The sequence below is a fragment of the Etheostoma cragini genome, chromosome 5 (genome assembly GCF_013103735.1).
Source record: "Etheostoma cragini isolate CJK2018 chromosome 5, CSU_Ecrag_1.0, whole genome shotgun sequence".
Taxonomy (NCBI): Eukaryota; Metazoa; Chordata; class Actinopteri; order Perciformes; family Percidae; genus Etheostoma; species Etheostoma cragini.
Genome location: NC_048411.1, coordinates 20,221,948 through 20,241,613, shown reverse-complemented (window position 1 = coordinate 20,241,613; position 19,666 = coordinate 20,221,948). Strand labels below are relative to the sequence as shown.

General features: G+C 39.4%; 1 protein-coding gene across 1 annotated transcript in view; it reads right to left on the bottom strand.

Annotated features, from left to right (window-relative positions):
* gpat2 (glycerol-3-phosphate acyltransferase 2, mitochondrial) overlaps positions 1-19,666 on the bottom strand; it is a 98,777-nt gene that overhangs the window by 7,989 nt on the left and 71,122 nt on the right. The window contains exons 4-17 of the mRNA XM_034872271.1: positions 17,005-17,115; positions 16,846-16,916; positions 16,625-16,735; positions 16,112-16,234; positions 15,010-15,109; positions 12,987-13,120; positions 12,632-12,731; positions 7,233-7,412; positions 6,202-6,300; positions 5,580-5,662; positions 2,018-2,148; positions 1,819-1,889; positions 826-986; positions 578-681 (exon numbers count right to left, since the gene is read on the bottom strand). Coding sequence (XP_034728162.1) covers positions 578-681; positions 826-986; positions 1,819-1,889; positions 2,018-2,148; positions 5,580-5,662; positions 6,202-6,300; positions 7,233-7,412; positions 12,632-12,731; positions 12,987-13,120; positions 15,010-15,109; positions 16,112-16,234; positions 16,625-16,735; positions 16,846-16,916; positions 17,005-17,115 — 1,579 coding nt within the window. The remainder of the gene's footprint in view (positions 1-577; positions 682-825; positions 987-1,818; positions 1,890-2,017; positions 2,149-5,579; positions 5,663-6,201; positions 6,301-7,232; positions 7,413-12,631; positions 12,732-12,986; positions 13,121-15,009; positions 15,110-16,111; positions 16,235-16,624; positions 16,736-16,845; positions 16,917-17,004; positions 17,116-19,666) is intronic.

Below are 19,666 nucleotides of genomic sequence, written 5' to 3'. Positions count from 1 at the left end.
AGTGTCCGGTTTAGTTAAGGTACACATAGCTAGCAAACAATGCAGTCTAATTCCACATTCCTTCTGTCTTTTTTGGAATTTAGAAGTACACTAACCTAAAGGAGGCCCGGTTTGGTATAAATCTTAGTCTTTCAATTGAAATATGGTTTCAAATCATTCTGCTGTCTAATTTCCTGCTTAACTCACTTATTACAGAGACAGCCTTTCATTTATCATCTCTACTTACACACACATATGACAACTGGAAATCAGGGGACAATATCATATAATAACTGAAAGAAGAAACAGTTGAAACCAGCTGAAGAGCATAGCCTTCTGTTTATCTTTAGGGATACAAAATTATCTGCTGCATGTAAAGTGCCCTGACACTGCTCAAAGCTGAGCATGCCTTAAACAGTCAGAATACTAAGTACTTTAAAAATGTCATGTTTCAAACTGATTTTCCAACAGTCAGTGCCAAGGCCTCCCACAAAAAAATGAGGTGTCTGTAGAACATAGGGTCTCAAGATGTTTAAGTTGAAGTGTTCTAGGAAAAGTGTTGTCAGCTACACAAATACTTGCATGCAAAATCACTCACCACCAACAGCTTCTGAAATAAAGGTGTGTGTGACAATCTGGGCCTGGAGGGTGAGGTGAAGAGTGGCAGCAAGAGAACGACGGGGCACAATAAAAGGGTCTTTCCTAGAAGGAGGGAGGCATGGACAGTAATGGAGACATAGGCTTCACTGAAAGGGAAATTGGATTTTTGATAAGCAACACAAGTTTGCTGTTCAGCGCTTATCAATGTTCTTCTTTGTATTTCTTTTTGACAGATGGAAAACCAACCTAGACGGCACTGCAGCTATGATGAGGTGAGGGGCTAGCAGGGAGAGGGAATATTCGACAACCTCCTCCAAACTTCCCCCGAAACCGACGTCTTTGTTCCTAAACAACAGTTCCTCCGTGAGCCAGACCACATCACGACACAGGACAGAAGCACTCACTCCCTGTGGAGGTGAAGGACGGAGTTTTGTTCCAAAATGTGACGTGAGCATTAACCATCTGGTGGTGTTAGTTAGCAACTGGTGGGTATGACTCAGACAATCACTGTCACCCAGGGATTCCACCGGATGTGAAACGGCTGCAGGATCGGCTCCGCCGCGTGTCTGCTCCGTGCTCCGCCGTCCGTCAACACCCACCAGGTCCGAACCTGTTGCAGAACGGCTGCGGCCATGACTGACAGCTGAAGTCACGAGGACGCACAAGATCTCGCAAATTCACGTAGAATAGAACCAAATAAACAACAACAGTTTGTTTTCAGCCAGAGGAATAGAGAGGAAACAACTCTGTGCTGTGTTTTCAAGGTGTAGTGCAGGGAAATATGATCCGCCGTGAGCACTTTCTACTTTATTTTGAAAATTAACCGGATGTTTTATGGGTTTTTGTGCTTGACTTCCTATCCCGCACTATCTGCAGTGTGCTGAATTGCTGCTGAGCTCTCTGGCAAACATAGAAGCTCTACGTATCTGTTGTAGAGGGCTATGGACAACCAGAGCTGGCACGCAGCTGGGACGTACTCGTTCCGCAGTCTGTGGAAGTACACACATTGACTTTATTGGAAACCAAATTACTCCAACGCCATTCCGGAGCAGATCTGCAGCCATTCCACATCCTGTGGAATTTGGGGGTCACACTCGAATAAACTTGCACAAAAAACATTTCTGTTTATGAGCCACTTAGAGTATTGATGGATCCTTAGAGGGGCAGGGACTGGAATTCTGACAGCACCAAGAGGTATATTGCTCAGCAAACACAGCAACACAGAGATGATGCATCTACCTTGCGGTGTCTGTAGAGCAAAAGACTGGAAACCAGACTGGTGGACATCACAGCCGTGCAGGAGGCTGCAGCTAGAAAGAGAGAACACAAACACACACACACACACAAACATACACAATGTGGAGGAATTTACATATCACTGAAAAAGCTTACAAAATTTTGTATAAGATTCAGCAGGGGAAAATAATCCTGGACCTACAGAAGATGAGGTGGAGGATGATGGCGATGCTGAGGTCCCTCTCAGGATAAGTTGGGTCTTCTAGTTCAGCTGCATAATGAGAAGAAGGTAGAAGCCACGACATCTTCCTCCCCCCAAACACACTGTCAGTTCTCGAGTGATTAAAAGTGAGAAAAGAAGGGTGTCAGAATTTTTTTTACAGAAATGTTACTTTAGGTCGTCTAAACTGATTCATACTCAAAGGTATGCTCTTTTCTACAACACCCATTTAATGTATTTACATTAAAGGATTAGCTCTCTATTGGCTTGAGTCACCCTCAAGACCCTCAATAATAATCGGGTACAGCTAAATATTAATTGTCTCTGTCTGTAGTTATAATCCCTTCTATTATTATATCACTCTTATGTGACCAAGATAAGGTGCTAACACAAGTATAATTACTTTTAGTAATACCTATTAAGTAAATGCCTCTTTATTATCATTAAAAAAAATCTAACTGTATCCCGCATTGTCATTTTTGTTAGGATAAGTTTGTAATAAAACATGTATAGGGTCAAGAGCCAACAACTAGCATAGCTTTAGCTCAACAGTCCAACCAGTAATCATTTATATACTTAGAATTTGCCATATCCAAACAAAATCAACAATTATCATCAACAGTCATACCTTCACCTTTACAACTTTACTACCTTCATTAGACCTTTGCTAATGTTAGCAATTAATTGTTGTTAAACAGAGATGCCACGATTGTGTAAAAATATTGACAATTAGACAGTTATATAACATCCTGCTTCACATTAAACATGTTACACTCGCAAAACATGGGCTTTTTTTGTGAAGAAGACACAGGAAACAAAGTATTTGCCACTGTGGTTAGCGCTAACCGCGTCTTCTTTCATTATTTTTTGACAACGTATCAGTTTTAAATATTTCTGGGAGTATAAGAACAAGAGAGAAGGAGCCACAGTGAGATGGAGGATGAAGAGTTGCAGGTGACACGCTGGACACCTCCAACCCCTCAGTACGGTAACCACCTTTTAACTAAACAAATGTTTGTTTGGAAGTTGCTTTTCTGCTTTCTGACAAAGTAGATGCACATGGAGTGTTTGCTAAATTAAACCACACTTGCTGATACCACAGTAATCACAACTGTCGCAAAATCAACCAGGACTACACTATTACAACTGTAAATAAGGGTAACAGAGTTTGTTAACTTATTTAAGTTCCACTGTTGGAGCTCGCCATCAGATTGGGTTGCGTCAAATTAGATCCATTGTCAAGGGAGTTGCAAAAAGAGGATAAGAAACCAAGTGTTTCCACCAGTGCAAGTTTTTTTTTTTAATCAATTATTTTTTTGAGTCAATTTTGTTTACATAAAAATTAAATATACAGCTATAGGTAAAATTGAAATTGTTTCAAGTATTATAACTATAATTTAACTAAATTGAGTCTTTAGAGTGAGCTTTTTTGGGGGGAAATATTACACTACACTTACCTTATAATCACATTATATTACATTATAAAACGCTTATAATGTATTACTGCTATGAGAATTATAATACACTATGATGCTTCAAAAGTGACTAGCAATTATAAAGTATTGATTGATGATGACCTGATAAAATGCTCTATAATGTATTATAATTATTGTAAAACATAACTATATTTACACAGTGCTATAAGCAGAATAAAAAAATTATAAGGATGTTTATAATATATCACAGACATAAACGTAATAGGAAGTATTACTGAAATGAAATGTATTTTTACAAAATACCTGAAATGATGAAGGCACTTGTAAATGACAACGTAGTACGAAATGTAAACCATACTTTTTTCATTTTTACCTCTTTACCTAAACAAATGTTTTTCTTTTTACAAAATTAGCCAAAACACTGTTTAACCAAAACACAACGAAGAAGATCGTGGGTAGATAATGAGAATAAATATGAAACAGAATTTAAAGGATACCCTCTAAACCTAAAAGAAATCAGTTTTGAATTGAAATTAAATGCTATTCATAAGCTTCTTTATAAAATACGTAGTCAATGTTGATCTATAGAGGTAACAAATCAAGTAGTAATCAATTATATACTATTGGCGGCAGCTAAAAAAATTGATAAAGTTCTATAAAGTTTTCATCAATTTTCAACTCACCCTCATTTGTGGCTAAGGAGAATGGAAATTAGCTTTTTTCCAGTAAACTCTTAATTGCCATTATGAGAGTTTAGTGGATCCCTTAACACCATTTTTCAGAGAGACAAAAGGAACACATGCATTTGGGTAAAATAGCACAGTAGACTCAGGCACTTTAGGTGCATACAAGCGTGTAAAACAGCAGCTACATCACTCAAAAAGGGAGGCGTGTGCATTACATTTCATGAGCTGCTTATCTGAGGCTTCACAGGAGTGATATGAGCGTGTTATTTATGCGTGCGTCTTAGTTGTGTATGTGTTAGCAAGATATAGAGCAGTGTATCAGAGAGAGCGTGTCACATCTGTCACATTGTTCATCTCAAACAAAGAATAAACCGAGTGTGTGCTCCTTTGTAAATGTATGTATTTAAGGAATTTTCATCCATCAAATATACACTGTATATACTGTCATAGCCACCTACCTCAGATATATGCAACCTGTTACATTTAACAATTCTCTAATAATTTTTTATTCCAGCACCATTTGCACTTTTGTATTGCACTATTGTAGTATAGGTTACAATTCTCATAGATCTTTTAGTCTACATGTGAAAGCATATTTATGTAACATCCTTATATCTGTACATATTAATCAAATGTTGAAGTTTAACTTGTTCGGCTTTGTTTATTTTGTTGACAGTAAAGCATGGTGCGGTGAACAAAGTTGTCTATTTATGTGTATGTACGTAAAAAGCAACAATAAGCCAGATAAAAATTCCTTGTATGTGTTCACACTTACTTGGCCATTAAAGCTGATACTGATTTTAATTCTCATTACGGCATCGCTCACATTCACTGCATTTTTTATACACAAGAACAAAAAAAAGACTTCAGCAGCCAAACAGAATGGCTAAGCATGGCAGGGACACAGAGTTACGTACAGGAGAATGTTAATAATGTAGACCTGCACAAAGAACCAAACTGCTCACACGCTGACAATCCTTTCTAACTATCACTCTCTACCTCTTCTTATCTATCGTTTGCCATCTATTTCACTCGTGGAGTTTATTTTTTCTGGATCACACTTCCTCAGAAGAATTAACCACATGAACGGGAAAGCCACTTTGCTCGTCAGCAGCCAAGTACAGATTGAGCGAGGATGTTATTTTCTTTCTGTTATCTTTTTCACTGGCAGACAGTGTAATGTTGATGGTAATTGGACCGAGTCTAAGAGGATGAAAACTCTCATCAGGGCTTTTGCATCTTGTCTGTGCCAGATTCAAGGTTTAGAGGAAAGTTTATCTTCAAAGTTTAAGAGAAAGTAACTTTTCAATTTCACAGATGTTAGCTAAAACACAATGCAAATGTGTATTCCATTGTGGTTTGTTCACAAATAGCATAACTCTCACTTAAGCTTATAGGTATGTACACAGGTGGTCTGATTACCTGTTGTTGAGGATAACAGGCAGCAACAGGTCCTGTAGAGGGAGCCATTCATCTACTCTGCACCTCCTTGACTCACACATCTCCTGCACATACAAACACAAAAATATGGATGCACACATGCACTTTCAAATAGCTACAAAGTAGAATCTCTAAATCATTCAATATTGGTTCTCTGGTAAAACAAGTAAGGAAAATTAGCCCAAGTTTACATTAAAACATTTAATTCTAACCATTTTTTCTGCAGCCCATTCCTTTGTTATTAGTATCATGTGATAACCTTCAGCTACACTCAATAAGCTCTACCTTCATGAAGGCTGTGATATTCAGTGTATGTTGAAAGACCAGAACCCAGATGAAAATTGGCAGTAAATATAACACTGTTTCTTTGGGAAGTTGGGCTAAAACTGAGCTGCTGTTAAGCAAATGACAAACCCTGTACCATCAGTTGCTCCCAACCAGTATTTAATCATGGAAGGAAAAACCATTTTCTGGTTGAACTGCTCACAACTCAAGCTCACTTTAAGGCTATTACCAGTGATGTGTCAAATGTAGACATTGCTTCATTTTAAACCACTTTAAACAATAAGCAGGTCTTTGATGATATGCTCTTTCTGCAGTGCACCTTGAGAGAAAAGGGCTGAGCAAAGTGGATCCTCACACTTCCTCTTGTTCTCCTCCAGAGAAGAGACCAAAACCACTGCAGCACAGAGCTTATGCCAACCTGTAAACACACACACACACACACACACACACACACACACACACACACACACACACACACACACACACGCACACGTACACGTACACGTACACGTACACACAAGATTGATACATATGGTACTGAGAGTTGGCAGCTATATCATACTTTGGCCTTGCCTTTAAGAGGGACATTACAGCAGCAATACCACTAATGAGCAGGATCTATGATGAGCACTAAGGTAAATAGCCAGTCTGAGAACTGTGTTTTCAGTACAGCATGTGTACTGTGTGTGACTGACGAAAATGATGAGACGAGGACCTTATTATGGCAATTAACCAAAAGTAACACCCACTCTCAGTATCGTTTTAAAGTGCACATAATAGAGGGCAAAACTAATGAAGACTAATAATCACAGTGGCGTTGGAAAAAAATGAAATGCAAACTTAAACAAATCAACCAGCGTTGGCTAATGAGAAATTAGAGAGCAAAGTTGTGAAACAAGACTTTCAGAGCTGTACTGTGAATCATCACTGACATTTTTATTTTCACTCTGAACCAGTAGTATGACACTGTGGGCCCCGCCCTCAGAAAAATTAAGACAACTGCACGCCCCACCATGATATGATTCATACTGAAGAAAACCTAAAAACCTTGTAATTTCTGGATTTTTTCCCGTGATTTCTAAGTAGATTCGTAGAGGTTTATTAGAAATGTACATCAGAGATACTTGCTATCCTCGGGAAGTGTAAGTGACACCAAATTTAACGTCCTGTTGTTTTTAGAACACTGGCATGCATCTGTCCTTTTCCCCCTCCACCCCTTGGAGAGGCGCACAGCACAGTTTGAAAACCACTGCTCTAAACAAAACCTGTTCACGTGCCCAGGACATTACAGAAGGCTGTTATTAAGCAGTGTTCGTGTGTCCTTGTAGGTGTGTGTTTACATGCATCCACCTGTGTGATGATCTTGGGCACACAGTCATAGGAGATGCCCACAGGGACCAGATTGACATCGCGGACAGATCCCTCTTTGATGAGTTGTCTGATGCGAGCCAGCCACTGGCCACCTCGGCCAGACACCGCTGACACACTAACACTTAGCGCCTGACCCTCATGTAGCAGCTCACGTACCAGCTGAGGAGGGAGGAAAGAGAAAGATGGCAGAGACAAAGGTCTGAACATTTTTGGCAGTACAGCATTTTTTAAATAAACATAAGCAAAAAAGCAAACCAGAGCTTGGAGGGAATACAAACAGAGTCGAGGGCAGTAGAGGAAGGAGAAGTCAAAATGCAGGAAGCAGGCAGGATAAAGAGCAGAAATAAAATGGGACGGTGGGGGACACTTCATGACATTAAGAGATACTTCCCTTGGCCAGAGTACTGTTTTTAACATACAGACAAGGAAAATTCAATTACCATTGAACAGCAGCTAAGCAGACCTACACTCAATAAACAATAAAGGTCTATTAACATTGAACCTCAACAAATACACAAGCCTGCTTTCACACAAACAGTCAATCTGCTTACTCACATAAACACAAAAAAATAAATAAAACTACTTGCTGCGTTACCCATAAACAACCAGTTTATGTTCCACTCTGGCTGTAGTCTTGTAGATTAATGCCAGACTGAGCCGTTTTAATGAGCTGTATAGCACAATATTGATCATAATAAAGCCAGTAATTCCTCCAAATGAAAAGCATATTTAGGCAAACTGATGCAAAGCACAAAAGAGCTCCCTTGGTAGATACAAAGACAGGAAGATATTTATGATGAGGTGTTGATCATTGACAAAAGTCAAATGAATAGGTACCGACGGTAGGGGAAGAGTAGAAAGAAGGTAATAGAGGAAATTGTGAAAAGCAAGAGGGGAGGGATAGGAAAGTATAGGAGAGAGCCATTAATGCAGACCACATAAATCTCCAAAATAAGGCCAAAAACAAATTACCTTCACATTAAAATAGAAATATTCTGCTAAGAACTGCCAAGCTACCCACAATCAAACTAACCACCATTCTTCTCCTTTCAACGCCCTCTTCTCTTTGCTTTGTCACTCTATCCAACTCCACATCTGCAATCTCTGTAGCAAAACTCAAGCCCCATGGTAATTTTGAAAATGAATAGAGAGTGGGATGAAGCTAGGGAACAAGGGAGAGGGGGGGAAAGACAGGTAGGATTCTGATTGAAGAGTGGACTGTGATAACACGCTGGAGTGCAATGAAGAGTGTGTATGTGAGTGAGTATGAATTGTACCGAATATACAAACGCTAAACAGCCAAATTACAAGGACAGGTATCTTTCGCTTACCCTGCAATTTTATATAATTACCTGCTGTCTGTGAAGGTTTTTTTCAGCAAAATGCATTAGCAACATGTTTTCTGATTCATGGCACACTGCTTTGTTCCCATCTACTAGTAAACAGACTGTATTTGGGTTCACATTCGCAGCTAATGAGAACTGGTCCAATTGTCAGGCTGGAAGGGTTTGTACCAAGAGGGTGTTTTTATGGTTGGTGCATCTCGGTAAAGGGTACATGAAACCTGAATTCGCTATTGACTGTTGAAGGGGGCATTTGCATATGTGTAAACGGTTGGTAAAAGTCTTACTTGGCTTAAAAGTGGGGTAGTTACTGTACTTCAGTACATTTTATTTTGAAACAAAGTCTTTGGGTAGTTGTTGGTGGGGAAAAAGTGGGAATCACTGACCACAAGCTTCAATCATGTCTAGTAGCTAAATAGGTTTCATGTACAGTTGTGTTCAGAACAATAGCAGTGTGTTTAAAAAGGTGAACAAAGCTCAAACTCCTTAGAATAGCTTTTAATTCCATATTATCAAGGCATAGGAACACTGCGCATTCATAACAAATCAAAACATGACCAAAATTGATCAAGTTTGTTACAACTTTACAGAAAGTGAAGAAAAATTAATATTAGGTTGTTCAAAAAAATAGCAGAATTTCCATTTTTCTTTTTCTTTACAAACCTCAAACGTTTACTGTATAAACTGATAATTGTCGCAAGGGTTTGCTTTAATGAATCACTGCACTAATATTTTGTTTATTTACCATTATTTTTGAGAACTGCTTAACATCTGTGTTGCATGGAGTCGACCAACTTCTGTCACCTGTGAACAGGTATTCCAGCCCAGGACGGTTGAACTACATTCCACAAATCCTCTGCATTACTGGGTTTTGCCTTAGAAACCACATATTTGATGTCACCCCACAAGTGTTCTATGGGATTGAGGTCCGGGGATTGGGCTGGCCACTCCATAACATTAATCTTGTTCATCTGAAACCAAGGCTTTGCTCACTTACTGGAGTGTTTTGGATCATTGTCTAGTTGAAAGACCCATTTCAAAGGCATTTCCTCTTCAGCAAGTATTTTGATGTATTGAAACTGATCCATGATCCCTGGTATGCGATAAATAGGCCCAACACCACAGTATGAAAAAAATCCCCATAACATGATTTCTGCACCACCATGCTTTACTGTCTTCACAGTGTACCGTGGCTCGAATTCAGCGCATGAGGGTCATGAGGGTCGGACAAACTGTCTGCGGCCCCTAGACCCCAAAAGAACAATTTTGCTCTCATCAGTCCACAGAATGTTATGCCATTTCTCGTTTGGCCAGTCAATGTGCCCTTTGGCAACTTTCAACCTATTCAGTGCATGTCTTTTTTTCAGCAACAATTTCGCGGGGGTTTCTAGCTGTCAACTTTGCTTCACATAGTCTTCTTCTGATTGTAACTGGACTCACAGGTAACTTTAAATCTTCTTTGGTTTTCCTGGAGCTGATCATTGGTTAAACCTTTGCCATTTTGGCTATTCTTTGATCCATTTGAATGGTAGTTGACCTTTTTTTTCCCCATGTCGTTCAGGCTTTGGATGCCATTTCAAGGCAGTTGGAATCATTTGGGCTGAGCAGCCTATAATTTTCTGCACTTCTTGATATGTTTCCCCCTCTCAAATCAACTATTTAATAAAGTCCACTTTTCCTCAGAGGAATGTCTGGAACGACCCATTTTGCTGAGTATTTCAGAGTGAAATGAACTTGACCAGCATGCACACTTTCTTCCTTCCTTAAATATGGGCCATAATTGACATCTGTTTCTTTATAGAATCAATCACCTCACTAACTAAAACACTGCTATTATTTTGGCGTGTATAGGCCTGAAAATGTTGACTGGTTGGTGGTTCCACCACTCTGGTCCAGACTAGGGCTGCACGATTATGGGCAAAATGATAATCATGATTATTTTGATCAATATTGTGATCACGATTAATTATTACGATTATTTGCTGATTTTAACCAAAACAAATTTTATAGTCACATAGGCTATTTATAACTGCTTTCACATCCATATTATGCTACATTCTTCTTATGTTGAAGATGTAGGTTGTATAGACATACAGTTGCAACACATGTAAATGAAAATTAGCTATCTGATATAAATAGCGTAGTTTTTTTTTTTATGTATCTCTGAGAAAGCTCCTTCACTTGTTTTCAACAATAACTGATTAAAAGAGCTAGGGACAGAGGGAGTGCGGTGGACGCTACTCACAGAGTGACGGCTGACTCATTATGAATGGGTCCTGCACGGATCAAATGGGGGTCAGCAGAGTTACACAAGTCGTGTGTATGCAATGTCTGTATCGTCAGTGCGCTGTATGTTTTTGAACTATGATATTCTGGTCATGGGTCACATCTCTCGCCCAGGTCCAGCAGCTCCGTCTCACACGCTATTACTCTACCAACTGAAGTTAGTTGCATTCAATAACTTCTGTGTTTTTTGCCGTGGCGGCCGCAATAGCAGAGTTACCAGCGGAAACACAGGTACAAATACAGGTTTGCCTTTCATGCTTAACAATATACAGCTGTGATAACAATTAAAACTGTAGACAAATGTCAGAAGTGTGGACCAGCGCCACTGTGTGGCAGGGCTGCACGGAGAGTAAGAGGAGAAAGAGTAAGAGGAGCGATCCACACACAGACACAGCTTTACACAAGAAATGGGTCATGTAACGCAAAATTAAACCATATCGATATAAACAACATTGCAGCTGATGCAAGGACATGAGGTGCACCCGTGCGTCCTAGAGGAAAATATTACTTGCGCAGTAGAGCCCTGTGAGCTTACAGACTCTAACTAGCACCAACTAGCAATGGTCACTGCTGTTGTCTGAAAACAACACAGACGGGACAAAATGTTGCGTTTACTAGTAAACTGGTAAACCGCATGATCACGCAAATTTGATCATGGGAAGTCAAAATCGTGATTGTGATGAAAATTCCATTAATTGTGCAGCTCTAGTCCAGACTGAAATATCTCTATATCGCTATTTGATAGTTTGCCATGGCGTTTGCTACAACTCTTAATGGTCCCCAGAGTATGAATCCTACTGTACTGACTTTAGTGATCCTCTGAACATTAATCTAGCGCCACTAAGAGGTTGACTTTTTATTTTTTACAGTAGAAAGCACTGCTATACTCAATTACAGTAAGTCTGCGGCTGCAACGGACGGCACAGAGACAGCGAGAGCAGAACACAGATGCGTAAAAGCTGACCAATCAAGGCAGACTGGGCTTTTTTTGCGGGGTGTATGGTTGCCATGGTGTTTCCGGCTTGAGGTGCGTGAGCCATAAAATTATGTCACGTCTGTCGTTTCCAGCGCAAAGGCTACACACCTTTTTGTAACTCATTGCGTGCTGCACTTTCATTAAACATGTTCGGCTGGGCAGGCTGGTCGAGCAGGTTTGTCTCTACAAACATCTGTATGATTCTTCGTGTACAGACGTGTTACAATAAAAACAAAAAACTGATTGCCGTCGCTGTGCTATCGTTATCGTATAAAGTCTGCCTCAGCGGTTGTGATTGGTGCCTTGATTTGGAAAAATTGTAAATGGGCTTGAATGGGCTCTAGGCTAGACTGACTTACAGAGAAAATCTCAAGTTGCCGGAAGTTTGTTAGCGTTTTCCTAGGATAACAGGGAGTTACACGTCATACTGTGCGTGGTCAGAGAGACACCACACTGGAAAAGAAGATGTTAAAATATGAGATAATTTTGTCAAAGCTACAATAACTTCTCAGGGAAAAATCTTAACAGTGTTTGAGACACAGACAGTAATTTAGATTCCGATGAACCAGCCTCGCAGAGCCGTTAGCATGGCTGTAGACTCTTAATCTGAGGATGACCTATTGTCTATACTCGAGTGAAGAGCAAACCTTTAAGTGTGGCTGTTCATTGTTGACTAAAGTTAATTCCTCCTTCAAACATAACAGAACTACAATCGACACAATGATTGCCAGATCCTACTTCATCCTAAACCCATCAACACACATCAGACTTACGGAGGTCATTACAGGCGCGTACAGACTGTCCATCTCAGCATCCTGCTCAGTCACTGCAGAATTTGGCAGGAGGACAACACCTACTTTCTTCAAGATTGATCTATAGGATAAATAAAGGATACCGAATTATAAGACAGAACTAAGTTAATTTAAGGAGCTTCAAGTGACAATGGGTCTTCACACTGTCTTTAGATTAAATTGACTGACCTACAGTAAATATAGTGTTGGGAATTAAAGTGATAAATTCCGCATTTAATATTGGGCAAAAAGCGTGTCTGCATACATTATCCGTGGGGGAATAAGCTGTATGTTTACTTCTATGCTTTTATGTAGGTTTGTGTGTCTATGACTTTACCGTATGGAGGAGCTGGTAATGTGGAGGGGAAACATAGTGTATGGGACCCTCAGGTTGTGAGAGAAGAGCACCAGAGGGATGAGAGCACAGTCCACGATGCTCTGACGCACATGGACATACACCAGCAGAGATCCCTGAATTACAGAACAGAAGCAGCTTTAGATAAACTAACGATTCTATTCATTAAGGCAAACAACGGTGGACTGTGCAGAGGTGGCACACAGATAACAAGTGTTTCTGTGGTCCTAATATTTAATCAATATAATAATCAAGTTCCAAAAGCTTCAGATAGTATCAGGAGATTAGAATGTCAACAATGTAGATTGATGATTTAAAACCAGCAGGGATACAATAAATTAGACAACCTTATGATTTGGTACACTGTAGTGTAGTTACTGTAGTTAAGATCCAGGCAGAGATTAAGGTTATACGAGGGGAGTATGTTTAAGTGAGAGCATACCAAGGTCCAAACAGCTCTATTATTCTGTACCGTATGTGGCCCTTTATTATTTGAGTAACATTTGTTTGTTTCATTACTGTGCAAATGTGAAAACGAAGAGCGACAATTCCAAACTCTATTATAAAGTGAAGTCAAAGCAGACGGATAAAAAATGTTTATCAGTTTTTTGTTCATTAGCTTTTGTCTTTCTGGCAAACCCATTCTAAAAATCTCAAAAGAGTTGGTTACTGGTTTATCAGTTTATAATGTCATCATATGATTTAGATTGGATTATACTTTTGAGGGGAAACAGACAATGGATAAATTAAGAACTAAACCCATATTTTTCAAGATCTACAGGTTTAAAGGTGCTCAAAGCGATGTCACTTTTTTTTTAGGCTACATTTCTTGTAAGAGACAGCAGACATCTCCTTAGTATCCACTAGCTGCCTATGCCCTGAACACACTGTAAAAAACAAAACAAGAAAACTCTGTAAACAGCTTAGGCACCACAAACGGCAATGAAAAAAACAAAAACAACTGTGCCAACCTGCACCTCAAACAATAACAAGCAGTGTTCCAGCCTATAACCAAAAAGAAGGAGTCAATTGAGTCATGAACACGCATTGCAGAAGAAACCTACGTGCTAACGCTGCTGCGGTGATGGCTCAACCAACTCCTTCTTGTCGGTTATAGGCTGGAAAAGTGTTTGTTATGGTTTATGGTACAGGTTGGCGCAGTTTGTTTCTGTTGAGATTTGTGGAGCCGGGGCTGTCTACAGAGACCGATTTTTATTACAGTATGATCAGGGGACAGGCAACTAGTGGATAGTGAGGATATGTTTGCTCTATGTGACAAAAAATGTTGTAGCCTAAAAATGCGTGCCATTGCTTAAAGCTCGTTTTAGAAAATGCATTTGGATTAATTAAAAATAATTCAGAAGGCAGGACCCTACTCACATGGTGTAAAAAAACCCTGAAAATGCATTGACAACCAGCTGACAACCATTAGCATCGCTGGAATAGTGCCCTGGTGGTTTCACCATCCTTTAAGTAATAGACCGCTTTTAAGTAAGTTCAAAACTAAAGACACATTACTGGTTTCATTAATGCCCATTTTGACCCTCTGCAACAGCAGCCGGACTTATTCACTTAAATTTATTTAGTCAACCATGTAATTAGAATTGTTAAGTCTTCAGAAAAAAACTGACAATAATTAAGTATAACAAGGCAAGTAAAAGCAAATTTAAAGTTTTAGGTATTTGTTTTTTAGTAGACTTTCAAAAGCAATTACATATTTGGATGTGAAAAATATTCTTTTTATTCCTTTAAATGTTTGGCAGTGGATGTGTCAACAGAGGGCTGTAGCTGTTCACCATCTCGTTTGATGGATGAGCACATCCTAAGATTGGATGTTTTGGAGTCAAACAGTTTTGTTTTGTAAATACAAAGTGTGTTTTCCATGTTTTGCAGATAGAGGTGACACCCTTTGGGGTAGCACTTTAGGGTAGCACATTTAAACATCTGTGAATTAAAAACTTAGATTTAGATTATATACATCTGAATATGTATGTGTGTGTTGCACCTCTTGTGAGGCTCTGTGCAAAGCTGGCAGATGGTTGAGGTTAACTTGAATACTGCCAAACACGGAAGAAAGCATCTTCAGCATCACCCAGCTCAGGAATCTAGCCAGGAGAGGATAGTGGGTGGAGAGATGCACAGAAAAAAAAGAGGAGAACAAATGAATGACTGGAGATATGGAGGAGGGGGACAATGGGCACATGGTAATAATAGACCTGTAGTGGTGAGGCAAGAAGAAATGCCTACCAATAATGTGATGTTGATTAAAAGGGAGCTTAAGCTAAGAAAGTGACTGAAGTGTGACAGCATGTAAGTGAGATAGATGGGAGGGAGACAACATGGGGAGAAAAGGGATAAAGGGGAGAAAGAAACTGATGACAGGGAAGAAGTGAAGCGGAAAGCAATTAAGAAGGTGTGTGAGGGTGACAACTGTAGATAAAGATAAAGCAAATGCTGTAAATGTGGGAGGAGAGAGGAGAAATGTGACAGTACAGGGTAGATTTTGTAGAGAAATTATTAAGCCTAAAAAGTTTCTTTTCTCTTTTGTTGGTTATTTTCACACCATTTTTAAAAGAAAATTATAGGCTCTTAAAGGATTCCAACATGTAGCTCTGTTGTTAGTAAATTTGGAGTGTTGTCCAACCAACAGGCTTATACATGGCAAGTTTTAAACATGTTTTTTGCCTTTTAACATGTTCTACATGTCATTAAAAGTGCCTGCCCATGTAAAGGGATTCCTTCTGAAGGAACACAGCAAATCTGACTGCCGTAGATGTGAAAGAAATGCATGGAAGTTGTGCCAATCCAGCTGTGTTTCCAAGCTTACATCAAATATAACTTGTCTCCTGCTAGTTGTACTACAACACTTACTTTTAAAAATAAGTATATGCTTATTTTTGAAAATATGTTTGTATCTCTTTTTGGTGTTGTATTTTGTAGACGCTCCCAAAGCACTCCTTGCAGTATCAACACAGGAACTAAACACAGCTGAATTAGCAGAACTTTCATATGCATTTCTTTTTACATCTACAACAGTCAGATTCACTGCGTTCACTCGGAAGGAATCTCCCCCCCCCCCACACACACACACACACACACACACACACCGTAAGAGGGCAGGTGATATGCAAGTGTTGATGAGGGGGAGGAATGGTGAAAGGTGGTTAGGCTGCCCTTGGCTGTCTCCCCCCTCAGGTGCTTTGTGCACTGCTTTGAGCGCCTCCTTCACCCTGAAACACATGGTCACAGGACAGCAGGGTTAACACATCACAAAGCCTCTTTTGTGCTACATGCAGGCAAACACCCGTCTGCTAGTAAGACAACAGCAAAGAGGTTACATAAAGGTTACACTTAATTACACTAAAAGAGAGAAAACAGATACAAACTAAAGACCCTGCAACAGAGATAAGGGAAGTAACGACAGTCCCAAGTTATCCCCTTTTCCCACAATGTTCTTCATTTTCTGTATCTTTGTTTGTCTTATCACCTCTCCTTTCTCTTTCCCTCTCTCCAGAACTGCAGGGCCCGTTTCATTTTCTGTATCTCTGCCTATCATTTATTTACTCTCCTCTGGCATCTCTACTCCTCTCTTCCACCTCCTTCTCTCTCCTGTCAGGTACCTGTTGCTCTGACAGATTCTCTCCAGTCTGTTGCTAACAGGACTCGAGTAAACCTTGCACCCACTCACAAACAGCGCGCAGCACACCCTCCGCACCAGCCAGCCTCGATACCTATGGAACAAAACATACAATGCAGAAGCAGAAAATGTGGATGGGTAAGTGTGTTGGGACTGGAACATTTTGTATATTCTTTGCCCGAATACTGTAGATGTTAACAATACCTGGTGTTTGTTTCATTGACACTCAGTAGGTTGTGAAAGCCAAGTGAAGAGTTTTGTCCAAGCTTCTTACGCTACACCATGACAGAAAAACGCAGGTAAAGATCAACCCAGAGACAATTCATTGTATAATAAGCTGATTTAAATGGGGCAACTACTCACCAGACTGTCTGGGGTACACTGGTGGCAGCACTCGCCAACAGTTGGTCTGAACTTGCCTAGACACGGAGGCACAGTCTTTAGCTTTTTCTTGATCTTCAATTCCCATGAAAACTGAGAAGGTAAAAAACACAACAAGTGAATTACAAAAACAAAGTGTCACAAACACAGAGATAAGTGTTTGTGTATTATTTTGTCGACCACAATTTTATCAGTCAAGGTAGGCTTAATAACAAACACCTCTCTGTAAACTACATCTTCCAGCCATAGAGTCAAATCTACACTCTAAAACAGTTTCAACTGAATATTTTAACCTTAATGAAGGTTAACAACTACAAGGAACTTTTATTTTGGGTTGATTTTGGCATCTCCTGTGGATAAAAGTGTTTTAATGAGCATTACCCATTGTGTCCTGCAGATCTTTAGATGGTTAGCACGCATTTGTTTTGGAAGTGCCTAAAAGAAAGACCTAACTTATTTGTAATACTACTGTATAACATAACCTGTTTGGTGGCTGCATAATAGATCCATTTGTGGCTGTCTAAGATTAATAACTGCAACTTGACAATGGTGATTTTTTTTATTTCTTTTCGTACCCTTCATACACACAGGTTACATGTAAGTTACATGTAAACTAACAGATTTGGTTGCTAGGTAATAATACATGTTGGTATAGTTGTTAAAGCTAAAGTTATCAACATTCCCTAATAATGTTATGTCTTTAAACATTAAGCCAAAAGAATGATTTAGCTCGGTAGCAAGGCCAACATAAAATGTTACTTCAAAAGCCAGTTAGCTAACTTTGTTTTAGCCACCAACGTAAATTCATATATTCATGTAATACCACATCTTGCAATGTATTCCATAAATAAAATTGACATTTTCAGGATTGGTTTTGAATTCTTTTAAATCCTGCACTTCTTTCCTTCTGTTGAATGACTGACCAAGGTTGACTCGTTTTTGCCGTAGTTTGTCACTGTCCCTTTTAGCTTTTGTTGTTGTTCTTCGGTCATTTCTTTACTTTTTTTGGTTTGCTGATTCTGACCCAGAATCAGCCAAAACCACAAAATATAAAGTCCAAAATAACATCCTATAAAGAAAGATCTACTCCTTTCTTTTAACTGGAATTGCATTTGTGACATTATATTTTGTGGTTATGGCTGATTCTGGGGCACTACTAATTGCAAAACTTTGCCTGGGAAAATGTAAACATAGGCTCTTCCAGTCCGGGTGACATAGATTGTTTCATCTTATTCCCAGGGGAAGTGGAGCTGTGTTTTTTTTTTTTAACATGTAAACATGTGCCTGCAAAAGTCTAATTAAGTCAACTGTTTCCCCATAGCTGAACAGTTTTTTATAAAATTAAGACAAATTTGACTGTTCTTTCACTGCATCAGTCCTTGATCTCATACAAAAATAAGCCATGCTTCCAAAATAAGGTCAGGGGTAGAATCTGATTACCTGACCTGCTGCATTTATACACGGATGCACAGTTGCCAGGCTACTACAGTGTTCTCTATTCTCTACTTGTGTAACCCGATATCTCTCCTTGACCTGGTCTCTTGTGTACACAAACGCAGGTAATATCAAACTGACAAAAAAAAAAAAAATAACGAGCTACATTTCACTTTACCAGTTTTTGAGAAACAACAGCACTGGTGAATTTAAAAAGAGAGCAAGAAATAGCCAGTTTAAATTATTTTATTCTTTGCTCCGGATTAGAGGAGATTCAAGATTTTGAGTTTGTTACGATTTCTGTTATTGAGATTGGGTTGACTTTAAATCCATCGGAGCAAGTGACTTGCAGTGCTGTAAATACAGGGCCCACATGAGACCCACTATCAGGGAATCAGTACACATCAGGCATAAACAGCTTATGCACTGAAGCACAGGCCAGACTGTGAACTGTATACTAATCAGACTTAAGGTCTCCTTAAGCTGGTCAGTTGTACAAATATTTGTGTTAGGCAACAATACCAATTAATTATCATGCAATGTGTGAGTGGGCTGTTACTGTGCCTGGAATTAAGTGTTACTGTAGTTAGGGTTCAAACTGATTACCATGTTTAGTTGAAATGAGCTAATGAATCTTCTGAAATCAATGACACTTTATCCTGTTTGAATGATGATGATGGATTTCAGAATACAAAGCAGCCTACTAAGTCAGCGCCTTGCCAAGAAAAGGTCAAATTAAAGACAAAACATTACAGTAATGACACAGCTTGGATCGAACTATCAATAACTTAAATGGCCATACTAGCTCAGAGGAAAGGATAAGGAAAATTATAGGGTGTTGTGTGATTTACAGATGTAAAGCCCCTTGAGGTTAATTTGTGGTATTGGCATGTGTAAACAAAACTGACTTGAAGTAATGAATGATACAAGTGTACATCCATACAATACATACACAGACATGAGACAGGTATTGATCTTTATTTTTAGAAAATAGGCATATTTCCCAGAATGTCCAAGTATTCCCTTCATTCTCTGCTGGATCCGTATGATTCACTTAAACATTACATCCTGTGATTTGATAAACAGCAAACAGAATGGAGCTCATGTGGTCATGCATGTTCTCCCGTGATTGTTAAGAACAAAGACTTTGAGATTGGTGCACATGGGGTAAAGTGGGAGATGACAGCGGGAGAGAGTCATGCAGGCAGTG